Source organism: Salmo trutta, chromosome 9 (assembly GCF_901001165.1).
Source record: "Salmo trutta chromosome 9, fSalTru1.1, whole genome shotgun sequence".
NCBI classification, from domain to species: domain Eukaryota; kingdom Metazoa; phylum Chordata; class Actinopteri; order Salmoniformes; family Salmonidae; genus Salmo; species Salmo trutta.
Window position 1 is genome coordinate 47,143,169 of NC_042965.1, and position 21,109 is coordinate 47,164,277.

Sequence of the window (21,109 nt, forward strand, 5' to 3'; positions counted from 1 at the left end):
TTAAGCTTCCGGGTTAAAGTCCCGCTCCTTGAAAGCTCTAGCCGTTAGCTCAGTGTGGATGTTGCTTGTGATCCATGGCTTCTGGTTGGGGTATGTGCGTACGGTCACTGTGGGGACGACATCATCGACGCACTTATTGATGAAGCCAGTGACTTGTGTGGTGTACTCCTCAATGCCATCAGAAGAATCCCGGAACATATTCCAGTCTGAGCAAAACAGTCCTGTAGTTTAGCATCTGCTTCATCTGACCACTTTTTTATTGACGAGTCAATGTTACTTCCTGCATTAGTTTTTACTTGTAAGTAGGAATCAGGAGGATAGAATTATGATCAGATTTGCCAAATGGAGGGCGAGGGAGAGCTTTGTATGCGTCTCTGTGTGGAGTAAAGGTGATCTAGAGTTTTATTTTAATTTTTTTCCCCCTCTGGTTGCACATTTAACATTAAAGTCCCCGGCCACTAGGAGTGCCGCCTCTTGGAGAGCGTTTTCTTGTTTGCTTACTGCGGAATACAGCTCATTCAATGCTGTCTTAGTGCCAGCCTCAGTCTGTAGTTGGATGTAAACAGCTACGAAAAATGCAGATAAACTCTCAAGGTAGATAGTTTGGTCTACAGCTTATCATGAGATCCTCTACCTCAGGCGAGCAATAGCTCGAGACTTCAATATCGTGCACCAGCTGTTATTTACAAAAATACGTAGTCCGCCTCCCCTTGTCTTACCAGACGCTGCTGTTCTATCCTGCCGGTACAGCGTACAACCAGCCAGCTGTATGTTGATAATGTCATCGTTCAGCCACGACTCCGTGAAGCATAAGATTTTACAGTTTTGAATGTCCCGTTGGTAGTTTAATCTTCCGCGTCGGTCATCTATTTTATTTTCCAAAGATTGCACGTTGCAGAATGGAAGGAAGTGGGGGTTTATTCGATCGCCTACGAATTCTCAGTCAGCCCGCCCTCTGGACCCTTTTTCTCATCACGCAAATCACGGAGATCTGAGCCTGTTCTCGAGAAAGCAGTATATCGTTCGCGTCGGGCTCGTCAGACTCGTTAAAGGAAAAAAAGGATTCTGCCAGTCCGTGGTGAGTAATCACAGTCCTGATGTCTAGAAGTTATTTTCGGTCGTATGAGATGGTAGCGGCAACATTATGTACAAAATAAGTAAAAAAAATAAAAATACGTTATAAACAAACAAAAAAACACAATAGAAACACAATTGATTGCGGACACAAACATCAGCCTTCTTCTCCAGGCGACATCTTAGTAAAATAATACGGTGATGTGACTGGAGTTTCGCCTTCGGCTGGAAGACTGGTGTCCCCATTTTGGTCCGTTTCAGTGGAGGGAGGGACAGATGGTGAGAGGAAGAGCCTCTGCTGCTCTCTCCCCTCCCTCTGTTTAAACTGTCCGTCAGATGCAGGAACCATCAGTCCATTAAAATAAAATAAAAAATTAATGCTCACTCAGCTGTGCCTCACAAGTAATAGACAATAGAAGAAGTGTCTATCTATTACCGGTGTGATAATATATCTCAAGGTAAATGGTCTGAGAAGAAAAAACATTGGCAGAGCAATTCAAGCATAGCCAATTTACGGTGATAATGTATTAGGCCTAAAGCTTACTGCACAAACCTCTGCTACAGAACTGGTTTGAATAAGTCATGTGTTTTTTTTTTTTTTTTTTTACAGTGTATCAGACCAGTAGATCTCAGCTTACATTTTGACTCATAAAATGTTGCTGACCACGGCAATAAAGGAATGACTGATCTCTTGCATGTTGTCACTCACAAACTTGATGTTCTTAAAGAGAGAGTGTTCAATTTCACTATACTGCATCTCAATAGGAAACTAGTGGGTTTTTTTTCACAATGTGGAAACCTTATATTCCACAAATAACTTTAATTTCAAATGTCAGGTTTTTGGATCAACATAAACAATGTTTTTTAAAAAGGGTAATTTGTTTCTAGCACACAGCATGTGCTTCAAAAAGTAGCTACATTTCACATAAGCCCAATATAGGCTTTATCGAGCCTAATTTTTTACATTTGGGAGCACCAGTGCTGACATTGAAAATGGTTCATTTAGAGCCCTGACTACTTTGGTCTACGCCGCTACACCGGTAGTCTACTACGCCGCTACACCGGTAGTCTACTACGCCGCTACACCGGTAGTCTACTACGCCGGTAGTCTACTACGCTGCTACACCGGTAGTCTACTACACCGGTAGTCTACTACGCCGCTACACCGGTAGTCTACTACGCCGGTAGTCTACTACGCTGCTACACCGGTAGTCTACTACACCGGTAGTCTACTACGCCGCTACACCGGTAGTCTACTACACCGGTAGTCTACTACGCCGCTACACCGGTAGTCTACTACACCGGTAGTCTACTACGCTGCTACACCGCTACACCGGTAGTCTACTACACCGGTAGTCTACTACGCCGCTACACCGGTAGTCTACTACGCTGCTACACCGGTAGTCTACTACACCGGTAGTCTACTACGCTGCTACACCGGTAGTCTACTACACCGGTAGTCTACTACGCCGCTACACCGGTAGTCTACTACACCGGTAGTCTACTACGCCGCTACACCGGTAGTCTACTACACTGCTACACCGGTAGTCTACTACGCCGCTACACCGGTAGTCTACTACGCTGCTACACCGGTAGTCTACACCGGTAGTCTACTACACCGGTAGTCTACTACGCCGGTAGTCTACTACGCCGCTACACCGGTAGTCTGCTACGCCGCTACACCGGTAGTCTGCTACGCCGCTACACCGGTAGTCTACTACACCGGTAGTCTACTACGCCGCTACACCGGTAGTCTACTACACCGCTACACCGGTAGTCTACTACGCCGGTAGTCTACTACGCCGGTACTCTACTACGCTGCTACACCGGTAGTCTGCTACACCGCAACACCGGTAGTCTGCTACGCCGCTACACCGGTAGTCTACTACGCCGCTACACCGGTAGTCTACTACGCCGCTACACCGGTAGTCTACTACGCCGCTACACCGGTAGTCTGCTACACCGGTAGTCTACTACACCGCTACACCAGTTGTCCGCTACACCGGTAGTCTGCTACACCGCTACACCGGTAGTCTACTACGCCGCTACACCGGTAGTCTACTATGCCGCTACACCGGTAGTCTACTACACCGCTACACCGGTAGTCTGCTACACCGGTAGTCTACTAAGCCGCTACACCGGTAGTCTGCTACACCGGTAGTCTGCTACACCGCTACACCGGTAGTCTGCTACACCGCTACACCGGTAGTCTACTACGCCGCTACACCGGTAGTCTACTACACTGCTACACCAGTAGTCTCCTACACCGGTAGTCTACTACGCCGCTACACCGGTAGTCTACTACACTGCTACACCAGTAGTCTCCTACACCGGTAGTCTACTACGCCGCTACTACACCGCTACACCGGTAGCCTACTACGCCGGTACTCTACTACGCTGCTACACCGGTAGTCTGCTACACCGGTAGTCTGCTACGCCGCTACACCGGTAGTCTGCTACGCCGCTACACCGGTAGTCTGCTACGCCGCTACACCGGTAGTCTGCTACGCCGCTACACCGGTAGTCTACTACACCGCTACACCAGTAGTCCGCTACACCGGTAGTCTGCTACACCGCTACACCGGTAGTCTACTATGCCGCTACACCGGTAGTCTGCTATGCCGCTACACCGGTAGTCTACTACACCGCTACACCGGTAGTCTGCTACACCGGTAGTCTACTAAGCCGCTACACCGGTAGTCTGCTACACCGGTAGTCTACTACACCGGTAGTCTACTACACCGCTACACCAGTAGTTCGCTACACCGGTAGTCTGCTACACCGCTACACCGGTAGTCTGCTACACCGCTACACCGGTAGTCTGCTACACCGCTACACCGGTAGTCTGCTACACCGGTAGTCTACTACACTGCTACACCAGTAGTCTACTACACCGGTAGTCTACTACGCCGCTACACCGGTAGTCTACTACACCGGTAGTCTACTACGCCGCTACACCGGTAGTCTACTACACCGGTAGTCTGCTACACCGCTACACCGGTAGTCTGCTACACCGCTACACCGGTAGTCTGCTACACCGGTAGTCTACTACACTGCTACACCAGTAGTCTACTACACCGGTAGTCTACTACGCTGCTACACCGGTAGTCTGCTACACCGCTACACCGGTAGTCTGCTACGCCGCTACACCGGTAGTCTGCTACGCCGCTACACCGGTAGTCATCTACGCCGCTACACCGGTAGTCTGCTACGCCGCTACACCGGTAGTCTACTACGCCGCTACACCGGTAGTCTACTACACCGGTACTCTACTACGCTGCTACACCGGTAGTCTGCTACACCGGTAGTCTACTACGCCGCTACACCGGTAGTCCGCTACACCGGTAGTCTACTACGCCGGTACTCTACTACGCTGCTACACCGGTAGTCTGCTACGCCGCTACACCGGTACTCTGCTACACCGGTAGTCTGCTACGCCGCTACACCGGTAGTCTACTACGCCGCTACACCGGTAGACTACTACACCGGTACTCTACTACGCTGCTACACCGGTAGTCTGCTACACCGGTAGTCTGCTACGCCGCTACACCGGTAGTCTGCTACGCCGCTACACCGGTAGTCTACTACGCCGGTACACCGGTAGTCTACTACGCCGGTACACCGGTAGTCTACTACGCCGGTACACCGGTAGTCTACTACGCCGCTACTACACCGCTACACCGGTAGCCTACTACGCCGGTACTCTACTACGCTGCTACACCGGTAGTCTGCTACACCGGTAGTCTGCTACGCCGCTACACCGGTAGTCTGCTACGCCGCTACACCGGTAGTCTACTACGCCGGTACACCGGTAGTCTACTACGCCGCTACTACACCGCTACACCGGTAGCCTACTACGCCGGTACTCTACTACGCTGCTACACCGGTAGTCTGCTACGCCGCTACACCGGTAGTCTGCTACGCCGCTACACCGGTAGTCTACTACACCGGTAGTCTACTACGCCGCTACACCGGTAGTCTACTACACCGCTAGTCTACTTCGCTGCTACACCGGTAGTCTACTACACCGCTACACCGGTAGTCTACTACACCGGTAGTCTACTACACCGCTACACCGGTAGTCTACTACGCTGCTACACCGGTAGTCTACTTCGCTGCTACACCGGTAGTCTACTACGCTGCTACACCGGTAGTCTACTTCGCTGCTACACCGGTAGTCTACTACGCTGCTACACCGGTAGTCTACTACGCTGCTACACCGGTAGTCTACTTCGCTGCTACACCGGTAGTCTACTTCGCTGCTACACCGGTAGTCTACTTCGCTGCTACACCGGTAGTCTACTTCGCTGCTACACCGGTAGTCTACTTCGCTGCTACACCGGTAGTCTACTTCGCTGCTACACCGGTAGTCTACTTCGCTGCTACACCGGTAGTCTACTTCGCTGCTACACCAGTAGTCTACTTCGCTGCTACACCGGTAGTCTACACCGGTAGTCCGCTACACCGGTAGTCTGCTACGCCGCTACACCGGTAGTCTACTACACTGCTACACCGGTAGTCTGCTACACCGCTAGTCTGCTACACCGCTAGTCTACTTCGCTGCTACACCGGTAGTCTACTACACCGCTACACCGGTAGTCTACGACGCCGCTACACCGGTAGTCTACTTCGCTGCTACACCGGTAGTCTACTACGCCGCTACACCGGTAGTCTACTACACCGGTAGTCTACTACACCGCTAGTCTACTTCGCTGCTACACCGGTAGTCTACTACACCGCTACACCGGTAGTCTACTACACCGGTAGTCTACTACACCGCTACACCGGTAGTCTACTACACCGCTACACCGGTAGTCTACTACGCTGCTACACCGGTAGTCTACTACGCTGCTACACCGGTAGTCTACTTCGCTCCTACACCGGTAGTCTACTTCGCTGCTACACCGGTAGTCTACTTCGCTGCTACACCGGTAGTCTACTTCGCTGCTACACCGGTAGTCTACTTCGCTGCTACACCGGTAGTCTACTTCGCTGCTACACCGGTAGTCTACTTCGCTGCCACACCGGTAGTCTACTTCGCTGCCACACCGGTAGTCTACTTCGCTGCCACACCGGTAGTCTACTTCGCTGCCACACCGGTAGTCTACTTCGCTGCCACACCGGTAGTCTACTTCGCTGCCACACCGGTAGTCTACTTCGCCGCCACACCGGTAGTCTACTTCGCCGCCACACCGGTAGTCTACTTCGCCGCTACACTGGTAGTCTACTTCGCCGCTACACTGGTAGTCTACTTCGCCGCTACACTGGTAGTCTACTTTGCCGCTACACCGGTAGTCTACTTCGCTGCTACACCGGTAGTCTACACCGGTAGTCTGCTACACCGGTAGTCTGCTACGCCGCTACACCGGTAGTCTACTACACCGCTACACCGGTAGTCTGCTACACCGGTAGTCTGCTACACCGGTAGTCTGCTACACCGGTAGTCTACTCCACCGGTAGTCTACTACACCGCTATTCTACTTCGCCGCTACACCGGTAGTCTACTACACCGGTAGTCTACTACACCACTACACCGGTAGTCTACTACACCGCTACACCGGTAGTCTACTACGCCGCTACACCGGTAGTCTACTACGCCGCTACACCGGTAGTCTACTTCGCCGCTACACCGGTAGTCTACTTCGCCGCTACACCGGTAGTCTACTTCGCTGCTACACCGGTAGTCTACTTCGCTGCTACACCGGTAGTCTACTTCGCTGCTACACCGGTAGTCTACTTCGCTGCCACACCGGTAGTCTACTTCGCTGCCACACCGGTAGTCTACTTCGCTGCCACACCGGTAGTCTACTTCGCTGCCACACCGGTAGTCTACTTCGCTGCCACACCGGTAGTCTACTTCGCTGCCACACCGGTAGTCTACTTCGCCGCCACACCGGTAGTCTACTTCGCCGCTACACCGGTAGTTTGCTACGCCGCTACACCGGTAGTCTACTACACTGCTACACCGGTAGTCTGCTACACCGGTAGTCTGCTACACCGGTAGTCTGCTACACCGCTACACTGGTAGTCTGCTACACCGCTACACCGGTAGTCTGCTACACCGGTAGTCTACTACGCCGCTACACCGGTAGTCTACTACGCCGCTACACCGGTAGTCTGCTACACCGGTAGTCTGCTACGCTGCTACACCGGTAGTCTACTACACCAGTAGTCTACTCCTCAGAATAATAGGACTGGAGTTTACCCAAAGCATTTAGGATGGATTTCATGGACCCAGATGAGGACCAGTCTTGGATTGAGAAAGGATCTCCTCTGACAATGCTTTGGACAGACTCACGCCAGTGTTGTTGACTCTCAGATGTAATCTATCTAAACATGTTCTTTTCAGGGCTTAATAACTCTTTCTCTTCCAATTCTCTTTCTATTCTATCCATCGCTACTCTCTTATCTTTCCATTTCTCCATCCCTTTCATTTCTTTGTTCTTTACCTCTTCCTCCTCGCAGTGAGGAAGACTGTGTGAAGCAGGCCAGAAGCTTGAGTTCCAACGCAGAGAAACTGCTTCAGAAGCAACAGTAGTCCTCCCTCCCCTCCCCTCTCCTCTGTTCCCCAGAATGACACCCACATCATAGTTTGATAAACCCTGATCCAAATCAGAAAACCAATATTTGCATAATATAGAAATTACTCAAAGGGATACTTCAGGATTTTGGCAATGAGGCCATGTATCTACTTCTCTAGAGTTAGATGAACTTGTGGATACCGTTTTGTATGTCTCTTCGTGCAGTTTGAAGGAATTTGCTAACTAGCGCTAGTGCAATTGCTAACTAGCGTTAGCGGAATGACTGGAAGTCTATGGTATCTGTGATCATGCTAACTAATGTTAGCGCAATGACTGGAATGCTATCGGGTCTGCTAGCATATACCCTAGACTTCCAGTCATTCCGCTAATGCTAGTTAGCAACTTTCTTCAAACTGCACACAGAGACATTAAAAATGGTATCCCCGAGTTCATCTGACTCTAGGGAAGTAGATAAAGGACCTCATTGCCAAAATCCTGGACTATCCCTTTAACTAGGTTACTTATTTTTTTGGTATGACATCTGTTGCGGTTCCTTTCCTACTCTAGTGTTAAATTACATTTTCTTTCCTAAACCTCTACTCTCCTGACTGAGACAGTCTCTCTGGCTTCCTCTAGCCTCGTTTTCTGTTCTTCCATGTGTTTTTATGTTGGTATGCTAGCAGTGCAGAGGGGGGCTCCACTGTGCTCGCTGAGTTTCAGGACTTTAGCTTGGGTTCATTCCTGATGATGATAATAATAATAAAGATATCAGATCCCCCACATGTAATGAATGTTCCCTGATACAAGACTTTGAGTTTGGGATGTCAGCCATTTTCGGGAAGAGAGAGGTGTACTGTTCTGAAAAATGTAACTGGATGCTGTTTCTTGTAAATGGACTCCCTGAAGACCCCTACAGTCAAGAATTGGCAACAACAACAAAAAATACAAAATACCATAAAGATCAATGTATCAAAAATAAACAAAATACTTCAAATACATGTATTTTGTATTTGTATACAGAAATACATTTGCAAGTAGGCGGTCCGAACAGCAACAAAATCCTCAGCAGTGGTTACAGAAACGTTTTACTTGCTATGACTGTGATATGTTGTTATCTACCTTAGTCGAATGCACTGACTGTAAAGACGTCCGTATGCTTCCCTTCCCGAACACTAAGGACAGTTCATACGTGTATATTACGATCACATTTTGGCCTGTTTTTTTTTCTTCTAAAATTGCGGGACTAGGATCTCCTCGGCAAAAAAAACGCCAATGACGGATTTCTTGAGTTATCTTAGATTCATTCTAACTATTTTGAGGAAGTGGCTACGGCATCTTAAGATGGACAAACAGTACTATTGCCGCTTTTTTTTTCTCTCTCGTTTTTCAAGCAAAGGACTTAAAGGAAGTATGCGAGCACACTAGTTTAGCAAGGCGCCAGACAAACCGAAGGATGCGGAAGGCTTGAGTGACCAAAATGTATTATGAAAATGAACAGACTAAAATGAACTGCAAAGCACACTGGGTATTATTATTATTATTATTATTATTATTGGCCCTTTTTTTCCGGGGCGGAGCTCATTCAAATAATACTCAGCGTCCTTTGCAATTCTTCATTTTTACATATACATGTATGTTTAGTTCATTCAGCAGACGTTCTTATCACACCGTAGTGCCATCAAACGACTGATACCAATTCAGGGTGAAAGGGGGCCACAAAATCGTGAATTGCTATAAAACATTTTAAAAATGGTATAGAAAAGTATTTCGAAAGTATCTTGTTACAGAATACATTGGAGTGTAGTTTAGGCCGGTGAAATAATACAAATTTACAAAATACTTAAGTAATTGAAATACATATTTCAAATACATGTAACAGAAATATAGCCCATCTCTGCCAACAGTAGCATAGGTCCTAAGCTTAGACGATAAGGACCTCAGAGCCGGTTACTATATAGATACAGTGGGGTCTGAAATTATTGACATGCTTGAGTACAATGAGCACTAATTACCGTATAAAATAAATCATACTTAGATAAATTGTATGCTTGGGATATTATTTTATACAAATATACAATTGCTCAGAGAAAGAAATTTTTAATTTTTGCTTAACAAGTAATCTATTTTTATTTTGTGGATTTTGATGTGTGCTTGGGGTTACTGTCTTGCTAGAAGACCCACTTGTGTTCAGAGTTTCAGTCTCCTGTCAGATGCAACCAAGTTTTTGGCAAAAAAAAATCCTGGTACTGGTTCCATTTCATGATGCTATTGACCAGAGGAAGCAAAATAGCCCCAAAACATCAAAGATCCACCATCATATTGTACAGTAGTTATGGGTTTATTCTCTGCTCATACATTCTCATTTAGACACTAAACCCACCACTGGTGTGTGGCCAAAGTACTCCATGTTCCTGTCATCCAACAAATGTAAATATCGGGAGTTTGATTAACGGCGTTGTGCACTTTGATTGTAACCGGTGCTTTGGTCAGATGACCTGAACACAGAGGTTTTGCTTCCACTGGTCCTGAGGCTCTTTGTTAAGGTGAGAGGCATCATGGAACTCTACCCAGTAGCCTCTCTGGATGTGAAACCCATTGAAAACATCCAGTCTGACTGTATCCCCCTTCCCTATTGAAAACAGGGTGGTAATAATTTTCACCCCTACCTTTTTTGAGAGGGAAAAAAAAATGGATTACTTGTTTAGACAAAATCTTATTTTTCTGAGCGATTTTTAAATGAGTTGAAAATAATATTTCTCTTTTTGTTGCATACAATATATTTCAACATTTTAAATATTATGTACAGTCAGTTTTGCACATCTTTTATCAAAGGTGTCAATAATTTAGGACCCCACTGTAAATACCATAGGAATGCATAAGTGTATATTGCTCCGGTGTACAGCCTATGTTCTAAGAGCGGCCCTACAGACATCGGTCCTTAGACCAGACACTAAGCCCAACTCAAGTCTAAACCCCAAGGTTAAAAAAGATATGGGCTCCTGAAATATAACACAGGAATTACAGTATAACGACGTCGGACTCCATACAGTACACACACAGTTTGGTAGTTCTGCTTCCTCCTCTAATCTGAATTTTGTCAAAACAAAATATCATCTTTAGCATTCAGATCATCGTTCTTCTATTGCCTAACGATGGATTTAACAAGGTCTTACTGCTAAAGATAAACAACATATATGTGTGTGTGTGTTGTTTTTGGGAATCTCACCCCAGAGCACTGAACAACACATCTACCATTGAACAACAACCCAAATCACCATGTAAGGATGTACTTGGTTGTGTGAAAGGTCCAGGTCAGAATGAGAATGCTAAAGTATTCCCAGAGAAAAGCAAGTTTAAAAGGAAATGCTGTGTATGTGGATCTATTTACCTTAGATGTCAACTGTAGTCAATACTATTTACCTTTTAGATGTCAATACTACCATAATAATAAAAAAAATATTCAATACAAACTTCTGGTCTGCTTCTGGATGATGGGAGGAAGAGTCTCTGTTCCCGTCGCTTCCTTTTCGACGTATCCTAGCTTTCTTTTAGGTCTCTTCCTGTTTCTTTTCTGTTGAAATCTACCCACCATGTTTTCTTCTTTTCATTTACCATGAGTTTGTTGTGGCCATCTTTTTTTTAATTTAACCTAAAGTTCTTCTTTTAGTTTCATTTCTCAGTTCTGTTGTTTTGTTCATTTTTGAAGTTTAGTTCATGAGTTCTTGTTTAATTTTCATTTTACCATGAGTTCATTTTACCCCCCGCCGTTCACCTTGCCCCCCCCCCCCCCGGTCCAGATCCCGTCAGGCGGAGAGGGAGCGGGACCAGGCTGTGGAGGATAACAGACTGTTTAAACAGGAGTTTGGAGACAAGATAGACTCTCTACAACTGGAGGTGGAACGACTACGGAAACACAGGTAATTATCAGGATCAATACATTTGATTTGGATTTATATACACTGAACATAAAAAAAACCCCGCTACATGTCAACGATTTTACTGAGTTACACTTCCTGTAAGGAAATCAGTCCATTTAAATAAATTCATTAGGTCCTAATCTATGGATTTGACATGAATACAGATATACATCTGTTGGTCACAGATACCTGAAAGAAACTGTAGGAGCGTGGATCAGAAAACCAGTCAGTATCTGGTGTGACCACCATTGGCCTCATGACATGGGGCTGTGGATTATCATGCTGAAACATGAGGTGATGAATGGCACGACAATGGGCATGGTTACACGTGGTCTGCGGTTGTTTATTGATTTTTTTTTATTTTAACCTTTATTTAACCAGGTAGGCAAGTTGAGAACAAGTTCTCATTTACAACTGTGACCTGGCCAAGATAAAGCAAAGTGTCAATAACACAATAGAAAAATCTATATACAGTGTGTGCAAATGGAGTAAGGAGGTAAGACAATAAATAGGCCGTAGTAGCGAAGTAATTACAATTTAGCAGATTAACACTGGAGTGATAGATGTGCAGATGATGATGTGCAAGTAGAAATACTGGTGTGCAAAAGAGCAGAAAAAAGTAAATAAATAACAGTATGGGGATGAGGTAGATAGATGGGCTGTTTACAGATGGCTTCAGAGATTTTTTTTTTCTTCAGTTCGTTTCAGTCATTGGCAGCAGAGAACTGGAAGGAAAGGCGGCCAAAGGTGGTGTTGGCTTTGGGGGTGATCAGTGAGATGTACCTGCTGGAGCGCATGCTATGGGTGGGTGTTACTATGGTGACCAGTGAGCTGAGATAAGGTGGAGCTTTACCTAGCAAAGACTTATAGATTACCTGGAGCCAGTGGGTCTGGCGACGAATATGTAGCGAGGGCCAGCCGACGAGAGCATACTGGTCGCAGTGGTGGGTAGTATATGGGGCTTTGGTGACAAAATGGAAGACACTGTGATAGACTGCACCCAGTTGCTGAGTAGAGTGTTGGAGGCTATTTTGTAAATGACATCGCCGAAGTCACGGATCGGTAGGATAGTCAGTTTTACAAGGGTATGTTTGGCAGCGTGAGGGAAGGAGGCTTTATTGTGAAATAGAAAGCCGATTCTAGATTTCATTTTGGATTGGAGATGTTTAATATGAGTCTGTATGGAGAGTTTACAGTCTAGCCAGACACCTAGGTATTTGTAGTTGTCCACATATTCTAAGTCAGAACCGTCCAGAGTAGTGATGCTAGTCGGGCAGGCGGGTGCGGGCAGCGATCGGTTGAAGTGCATGCATTTAGTTTTACTAGCATTTAAGAGCAGTTGGAGGCCACAGAAGGAGTGTTTTATGTCATTGAAGCTCGTTTGGAGGTTTGTTAACAGTGTCCAAAGAAGGGCCAGATGTATACAGAATGGTGTCGTCTGCGTAGAGGTGGATCAGGGAATCACCAGCAGCAAGAGCTACATCATTGATATACACAGAGAAAAGAGTCGGCCCGAGAATTGAACCCTGTGGTACCCCCATAGAGACTGCCAGAGGTACGAACAACAGGCCCTCTGATTTGACACACTGAACTCTATCAGAGAAGTAGTTGGTGAACCAGACGAGGCAATCATTAGAGAAACCAAGGCTGTTGAGTCTGCCGATAAGAATAAGGTGATTGACAGAGTTGAAAGCTTTGGCCAGGTCGATGAAGACGGCTGCACAGTATTGTCTTTTATCGATGGCGGTTATGATATCGTTTAGGACCTTGAGCGTGGCTGAGGTGCACCCGTGACCAGCTCGGAAACCGGATTGCACAGCGGAGAAGGTGCGGTGGGATTCGAAATGGTCGGTAATCTGTTTGTTAACTTGGCTTCACGAAGACCTTAGAAATGCAGGGCAGGATGGACATAGGTCTGTAACAGTTTGGGTCTAGAGTGTCACCTCCTTTGAAGAGGGGGATGACCACGGAAGCTTTCCCATCTTTGGGGATCTCAGACGATACGAAAGAGGTTGAACAGACTAGTAATATCGGTTGCAACAATTGCTAGAGATCATTTTAGAAAGAAAGGGTCCAGATTGTCTAGCCCAGCTGATTTGTATGGGTCTAGGTTTTGCAGCTCTTTCAGAACATCTGCTATCTGGATTTGGGTGAAGGAGAAGCTGGGGAGGCTTGGGCAAGTAGCTGCGGGGGGGACGGAGCTGTTGGCCAGGGTTGGGGTAGCCAGGTGGAAAGCATGGCCAGCCGTAGAGAAATGCTTATTGAAATTCTCGATTATCGTATATTTATCGGTGGCGACAGTGTTTCCTAGCCTCAGTGCAGTGGGCAGCTGGGAGGAGGTGCTCTTATTCTCCATGGACTTTACAGTGTCCCAGAACTTTTGGAGTTAGAGCTACAGGATGCACATTTCTGTTTGAAAAATCTAGCCTTTGCTTTCCTAACTGCTTGTGTATATTGGTTCCTTACTTCCCTGAAAAGTTGCATATCTTGGGGACTATTCGATGCTATTGCAGTCCGCCACAAGATGTTTTTGTGCTGGTCGAGTGCAGTCATGTCTGGAGTGAACCAAGGGTTATATATGTTCTTAGTTCTACATTTTTTGAAAGGGGCATGCTTATTTAAGATGGTGAGGAAATCACTTTTAAAGAATAACCAGGCATCCTCTACTGACGGGATGAGGTCAATATCCTTCCAGGATACCCGGGCCAGGTCGATTAGAAAGGCCTGCTCGCAGAGGCAGTCTGCGGTTGTAAGGCCAGTTGAACATACTGCCGAATTCTCTAAAACGACATTGAAGGCAGCGTATGGTAGAGAAATTAATATTTATCTGGTTACAGCTCTGGTGGACATTCCTGCAGTCAGAATGCCAATTGCACTTGAGACATCTGAGGCATTGTTTGACAAAACATTTTAGAGTGGCCTTTTATTGTCCCTAGCACAAGGTGCATCTGTGTAATGATCATACTGTTTAATCAGCTTCTTTATATGCCACACCTGTCAGGTGGATGGATTATCTTGGCAAAGATAATGCTCACTAAGAGATGTAAACAAATGTGTGAGAAATAAAAAATGTTTTGCGTTTGGAACATTTCTGGGATCTTTTATTTCATGAAACAAAGGGACCAACATTGCAGCTCGTACTGCTCTATAGACTCAGATGTATTCAGTCAATTAATAAAAACATGACATTAAATTATTTGTTCAGATTTCAAGGTTTTGTACTTGATATGAAAACGTGTGTGTGTGTCAGATGTAGCCTGGAGCAGGAGCAGAGGAGGGAGAGAGAGCAGGGAGGTGGTGGCCTACACATACACCCTGGGGAGAAGAGGGCCTCAACACCCCAAGGAGACCCCAGACAGGTGGACGACATCAGGAAGGTAGACCCCGACATGTTCCTGAAAACCACCCTGAAGTCTCTGTCTATTCAAGGACTGACATGGCCATGTTGTTCTGTCATAGGAACTGGAGGCCGTCAAAAAGGACAATGAGCAACTATGCAACATGTTGGAGGACAAGAGCAGTCTGGGTTCAAACACGTAAGCATTGGTTTAGTCCTGAAAACATGTCTCTTTGGTTTAGTCCTGAAAACATGTCGCTTTGGTTTAGTCCTGAAAACATGTCTCTTTGGTTTAGTCCTGAAAACATGTCTCTTTGGTTTAGCCCTGAAAACATGTCTAGTCTCTGGTTTAGTCCTGAAAACATGTCTCTTTGGTTTAGCCCTGAAAACATGCCTAGTCTCTCTGGTTTAGTCCTGAAAACATGTACAGTGTCGTCCTACTGCATCGCCTTACGAACCAATAGCTTGACATCTCTCTCTCTCTCTTAGGTCATTGTCACAAAATCAGGATGAACAGGTAAGATTCCTGAAGAATTCTCTTCAAACTACGGTATTTCTAGATCTCTTCTTCGTAGGACCTCCCTTGTACAATTGTTTCTACCATTTTGAAGTGTTAAATACAGTTGAAGTCAGAAGTTTACATCCACTTAGGTTGGAGTCATTAAAACTCGTTTTTCAACCACTCCACAAATGTCTTGTTAACAAACTATAGTTTTGGCAAGTCGGTTAGGACATCTACTTTGTGCACGACACAAGTAATTTTTCCAACAGTTGTTTACAGACAGATTATTTCACTTATAATTCACTGTATGACAATTCCAGTGGGTCAGAAGTTTACATACACTAAGTTGACTGTGCCTTTAAACAGCTTGAAAATTCCAGAACATTATGTCATGGCTTTAGAAGCTTCTGATAGGCTAATTGACATCATTTGAGTCAATTGGAGGTGTACCTGTGGATGTATTTCAAGGCCTACCTTCAAACTCAGTGCCTCTTTGCTTGACATCATGGGAAAATCAAGAGAAATCAGCCAAGACCTCAGAAAATAAATTGTAGACCTCCACAAGTCTGGTTCATCCTTGGGAGCAATTTCCAAATGCCTGAAGGTACCACGTTCATCTGTACAAACAATAGTACGCAAGTATAGAGATGAACGTACTTTGGTAAGAAAAGTGAAAATCAATCCCAGAACAACAGCAAAGGACCTTGTGAAGATGCTGGAGGAAACGGGTACAAAAGTATCTATATCCACAGTAAAACGAGTCCTATATTGACATAACCTGAAAGGCCACTTAGCAAGGAAGAAGCCACTGCTCCAAAACCACCATAAAAAAGCCGGACTACGGTTTGCAACGGCACTTGGGGACGAAGATCGTACTTTTTGGAGACATGTCCTCTGGTCTGATTAAACAAAAATAGAACTGTTTGGCCGTAATGACCATCGTTATGTTTGGAGGAAAAAGGGGGAGGCTTGCAAGCCGAAGAGCACCATCCCAACCGTGAAGCACGGGGGTGGCAGCATCATGTTGTGGGGGTGCTTTGCTACAGGAGGGACTGGTGCACTTCACAAAATAGATGGCATCATGAGGTAAGAAAAGGATGTGGATATATTGAAGCATCATCTCAAGACGTCAGTCAGGAAATTAAATCTTGGTCGCAAATGGGTCTTTCAAATGGACAATGACCCCAAGCATACTTCCAAAGTTGTGGCAAAATGGCTCAAGGACAACAAAGTCAAGGTTTTGGGAGTGGCCATCGCAAAGCCATGACCTCAACCCTATAGAAAATGTGTGGGCAGAACTGAATAAGCATGTGCGAGCAAGGAGGCCTACAAACCTGACTCAGTTACACCAGCTCTGTCAGAAGGAATGGGCCAAAATTCACCCAACTTATTGTGGGAAGCTTGTGGAAGGCTACCCAAAATGTTTGACCCAAGTTAAACAATTTAAAGGCAATGCTACCAAATACTAATTGAGTGTATGTAAACTTCTGACCCACTGGGAATGTGATGAAAGAAATAAAAGCTGAAATAAATCATTCTCTCTACTATTATTCTGACATTTCACATTCTTAAAATAAAGTGGTGAACCTAAAACAGGGAATTTTTACTAGGGTTAAATGTCAGGAATTGTGAAAAACTGAGTTTAAATGTATTTAGCTAAGGTGTATGTAAACTTCCAACTTCAACTGTATGTATAACATGTCTGTTTCTACCATTTGAAGTGTTAAATATAAAGTATTCAGACCGCTTTACTTTTTACACATTTTGTTACGTTACAGCCTTATTCTAAAATGGATTAAATAGTTTTTTTTGCCACAAAATACCCCGTAATGATGAAGCAAAATTATTTTTTTTGCAAGTTTATAAACAATAAAAACTATCACATTTCCATAAGTATTCAGACCCTTGACTCAGTACTTTGTTGATGCACCTTTGGCAGCGATTACAGCCTTGAGTCTTCTTGGGTAGGATGCTACAAGCTTGGCACACCTGTATTTGGGGAGTTTCTCCCATTCTTCTCTGCAGATCCTCTCAAGCTCTGGTTGGATGGGGAGCATCGCTGCACAGCTATTTTCAGGTCTCTCCAGAGATGTTCGTTCGGGTTTAAGTCCGGGCTCTGGCTGGGCCCCTCCAGGATATTCAGAGACTTGTCCTGAAGCCTCTTCTGCATTGTCTTGGCTGTGTGCTTAGGGTCGTTGTCCTGTTGGAAGGTGAACCTTCGCCCCAGTCTGAGGTCCTGAGACATCTGGAGCTGGTTTTCATCAAGGATCTCTCTGTCTGTCTCCCAGTCCCTGCTGCTGAAAAACATCCCCACAGCATGATGCTGCCACCACCATGCTTCACCGTAGGGATGGTGCCAGGTTTCCTCCATGTCTTAAAGTAATGATGGACTGTGGTTTCTCTTTCCTTATTTGAGCTGTTCTTGCCATAATATGGACTTGGTATTATACCACCCCTACCTTGTCACAACACAACTGATTGGCTCAAACACATTTTGAAGGAAATAAATCACATTTTCCCTCAACCCTGACTAGTCTCCCAGTCCCTGCCACTGAAAAACATCCCCACAGCATGATGCTACCACCACCATGCTTCACCGTAGGGATGGTGCCAGGTTTCCTCCAGACGTGACGCTTGGCATTCAGGACAAAGTATTCAATCTTGGTTTCAACAGACCAGAGAATCTGGTTTCTTATGGTCTGAGAGTTCATTAGGTGCCTTTTGGCAAACTCCAAGCAGGCTGTCATGTGCCGTTTACTGAGGAGTGGCTTCCATCTGACCACTCTACCATAAAGGCCTGATTGGTGGAGTGCTGCAGAGATGGTTGTCCTTCTGGAAGGTTCTCTCATCTCCACAGAGGAACTCTGGAGCTCTGTCAGAGTGACCATCGGGTTCTTGGTCACCTCCCTGACCGAGGCCCTTCTCCCCGATTGCTCAGTTTGGCCGAGCGGCCAGCTCTAGGAAGAGTCTTGGTGGTTCCAAACTTCTTCCATTTAAGAATGATGGAGGCCACTGTGTTCTTGGGGACCTTCAATGCTGCTGACATTTTATTTCTTCCCCTTCTCCAGATCTGTGCCTCGACACAATCTTGTCTCGGAGCACTACGGACAATTCCCTCGACCTCATGGCTTGGTTTTTGCTCTGACATCCACTGTCAACTGTGGGACCTTATATAGACAGGTGTGTGTCTTTCCAAATCATGTCCAATCACTTGAATTTACCACAGATGGAGTCCAATCCAGTTGTAGAAACATCTCAAGGATGATCAATGGAAACAGGATGCACCTGAGCTCAAATTCAAGTCTCATAGCAAAGGGTCTGAATACTTATGTAAATCAGGTATTTCTGTTTTTTTTTATTTTTAAATGTGCAAAAAATGCAAAAAGCCTGTTTTTCTCTTTGTCATCATGGGGTAGTGTGTCTAGATTGTAGAGTTGTTTTTATTTAATACATTTTAGATTAAGGCTGCAACGTAACAAAATGTGGAAAAAGGGAAGGGGTCTGAATACTTTCCGAAAGCACAATAATGTTAAATATGTACAATATACCTTAATGCAGACGTTCTCCTTTCCAGGACCAGTCTTGTATTGAGATCGGCCAGGCATCTATCTGCTCTCTATGTGAACAGGACGAGTCTATGACTAAGACCAAGGTACTACACCTAACCACTTCTTCTTCAGACAGAGGGATACACTGACCATGTTTGTATCATGTTTGTACATCCTCGTGATCCTCCACCAGGAAAAGTCCATGTGGTGCATCTCTGCAGTTCTCTCTGGCTCAACTGGGAACTGAACATCAAGTTCTGCATTAAATCCTCCTGTTTTTTTTTAAAACATGAACTGTTTCTCTTCTCTCTCTATAGAGACGGTGTGCTAACTGTCGAGGGGTGTTCTGTGACCGCTGTCTGACCAATGAGCTTCCTCTTCCCTCTTCCATCAACCCTGAACACGTCTGTGATGCCTGCTACTCTCAGCTACTGCAGCAGTATTCATCCAGCCCATCCTGAGACTCACACTTCATCTCTCTCTGGAAATGCAGTGTCACTGACAAAATATCTAAAGGGACAGACTAAACTTTCTGTCTGACAACTTAACGCTGCAATATGAAACTTCATTTTTGGGGGGGGGGGGGGCGGCGGTTTGACCGATTTCACATAGAAATGTGAGTTATAGAGCTGTCATTCTCATTCAAAATAAGTCTCAGAAGCGGTAGATGTGTTCTATGCGGACTATTTCTATGCTTCCCATTTTGTTTTTGCACCTTTCACTTTGATTTTTTTTCTGTTTTTTTTTACACCAGCTTGAAACAGCTGAAAATACAATATTTTTGGTTATGGAAAAGATATTTCACTGGTTTAGATTGAACAATTTATTCTCTTCACTATATATGATTTTTGTTTTGTCACAAACAGAAATTAGGCCAACTATTAGAATTAGTTAGGTATTATATATATAGTAACTATTAGAATTAGTTAGGTATTATATATATATATAGTAACTATTAGAATTAGTTAGGTATTATATATATATATATATATATATAGTAACTATTAGAATTTTAGCAATAAGGAAATGGAGTGATTTCTGCAGCTTTAACGTCATGGACTTCATGAAAAACTGACTTCAAGCTTCTCATCTCTACTGGTTTCAGACATCTGATGAACTTCAATGACTCCATGAAAAAGGTATATATTTTTTCATAGCCTGGTCCCAGATCTGTTTGTGCTATTCAAACCATGTTTGGCATATGGCAAGGAGGGGCTAAGAGTGGAAGGATTGCACAAAGCGTTCAGGTCCCAGGTTGTGTTTTTATGTTCTTGAGGTTTGGTGAAAAGCTGAGGGTTTTTTTGCATCATGTGTAGGTATCTGAACTGATCACAGTATTTAGTCAGTACTTGTGGCTTTTTACTCAACACATTTATTGTGAAACATTAAAAGTAGAATTGATGGATTGATATTTTATCAGATGTGATATTTTGGTGAAACATTGAGCTGGTTTTGTTCATCTAAACTCGGTGCAATGCTTTGGTTTGACAACAGCAGGACAAAATGCAACGTTGTCTAACTTTTTAATTAGGTAATTAAAATTACAAAAAGGGATTATATTGATTATCTGGGTGATGTTAGAGACAGAAATGAAATAATCTGATTCTCAAGTTCTGGACAAGATGAGATGTAAATGTTTCCTTACTCGACAATAAACTGAAGTTTTTCCAAGCCTGGTTTTTATTTATACTGTAATGATCTATGATATGTCCTCTCTGACACCACCATTCACTGAGATTAGGATCCGTTAGTCAATGACTGAATTACAACAGCAAGTGGTTCTGGATCAGAGAGTCTGCTAAATGATTCACTACTGTAGTGGCTCTGGATCAGAGAGTCTGCTAAATGATTCACTACTGTAGTGGCTCTGGATCAGAGAGTCTGCTAAATGACTCACTACTGTAGTGGCTCTGGATCAGAGAGTCTGCTAAATGACTCACTACTGAAGTGGCTCTGGATCAGAGAGTATACTAAATGACTCACTACTGTAGTGGCTCTGGATCAGAGAGTCTGCTAAATGACTCACTACTGTAGTGGCTCTGGATCAGAGAGTCTGCTAAATGACTCACTACTGTAGTGGCTCTGGATTAGAGTCTGCTAAATGATTCACTACTGTAGTGGCTCTGGATTAGAGTCTGCTAAATGACTCACTACTGTAGTGGCTCTGGATCAGAGAGTCTGCTAAATGACTCACTACTGTAGTGGCTCTG

The 21,109-nt window shown here is 45.0% G+C and overlaps 1 protein-coding gene across 3 annotated transcripts in view; it reads left to right on the plus strand.

The window, feature by feature from the left end:
* The window catches only part of LOC115200672 (protein RUFY3), a 49,721-nt gene extending 29,151 nt beyond the window's left edge, over nucleotides 1–20,570 (plus strand). For 2 of the 3 annotated variants that reach the window (XM_029763885.1, XM_029763886.1), the window contains exons 12-17: nucleotides 11,393–11,512; nucleotides 14,763–14,889; nucleotides 14,972–15,048; nucleotides 15,339–15,366; nucleotides 18,926–19,003; nucleotides 19,217–20,570. In XM_029763885.1, the coding sequence (XP_029619745.1) occupies nucleotides 11,393–11,512; nucleotides 14,763–14,889; nucleotides 14,972–15,048; nucleotides 15,339–15,366; nucleotides 18,926–19,003; nucleotides 19,217–19,360 (574 nt within the window). In that variant the 3' untranslated portion in view covers nucleotides 19,361–20,570. Of the gene's footprint in view, nucleotides 1–7,539; nucleotides 11,053–11,392; nucleotides 11,513–14,762; nucleotides 14,890–14,971; nucleotides 15,049–15,338; nucleotides 15,367–18,925; nucleotides 19,004–19,216 lie in introns of those variants that run through there. The other variant, XM_029763887.1, reaches the window with a different exon arrangement.
* Nucleotides 20,571–21,109: the final 539 nt, after the last annotated feature.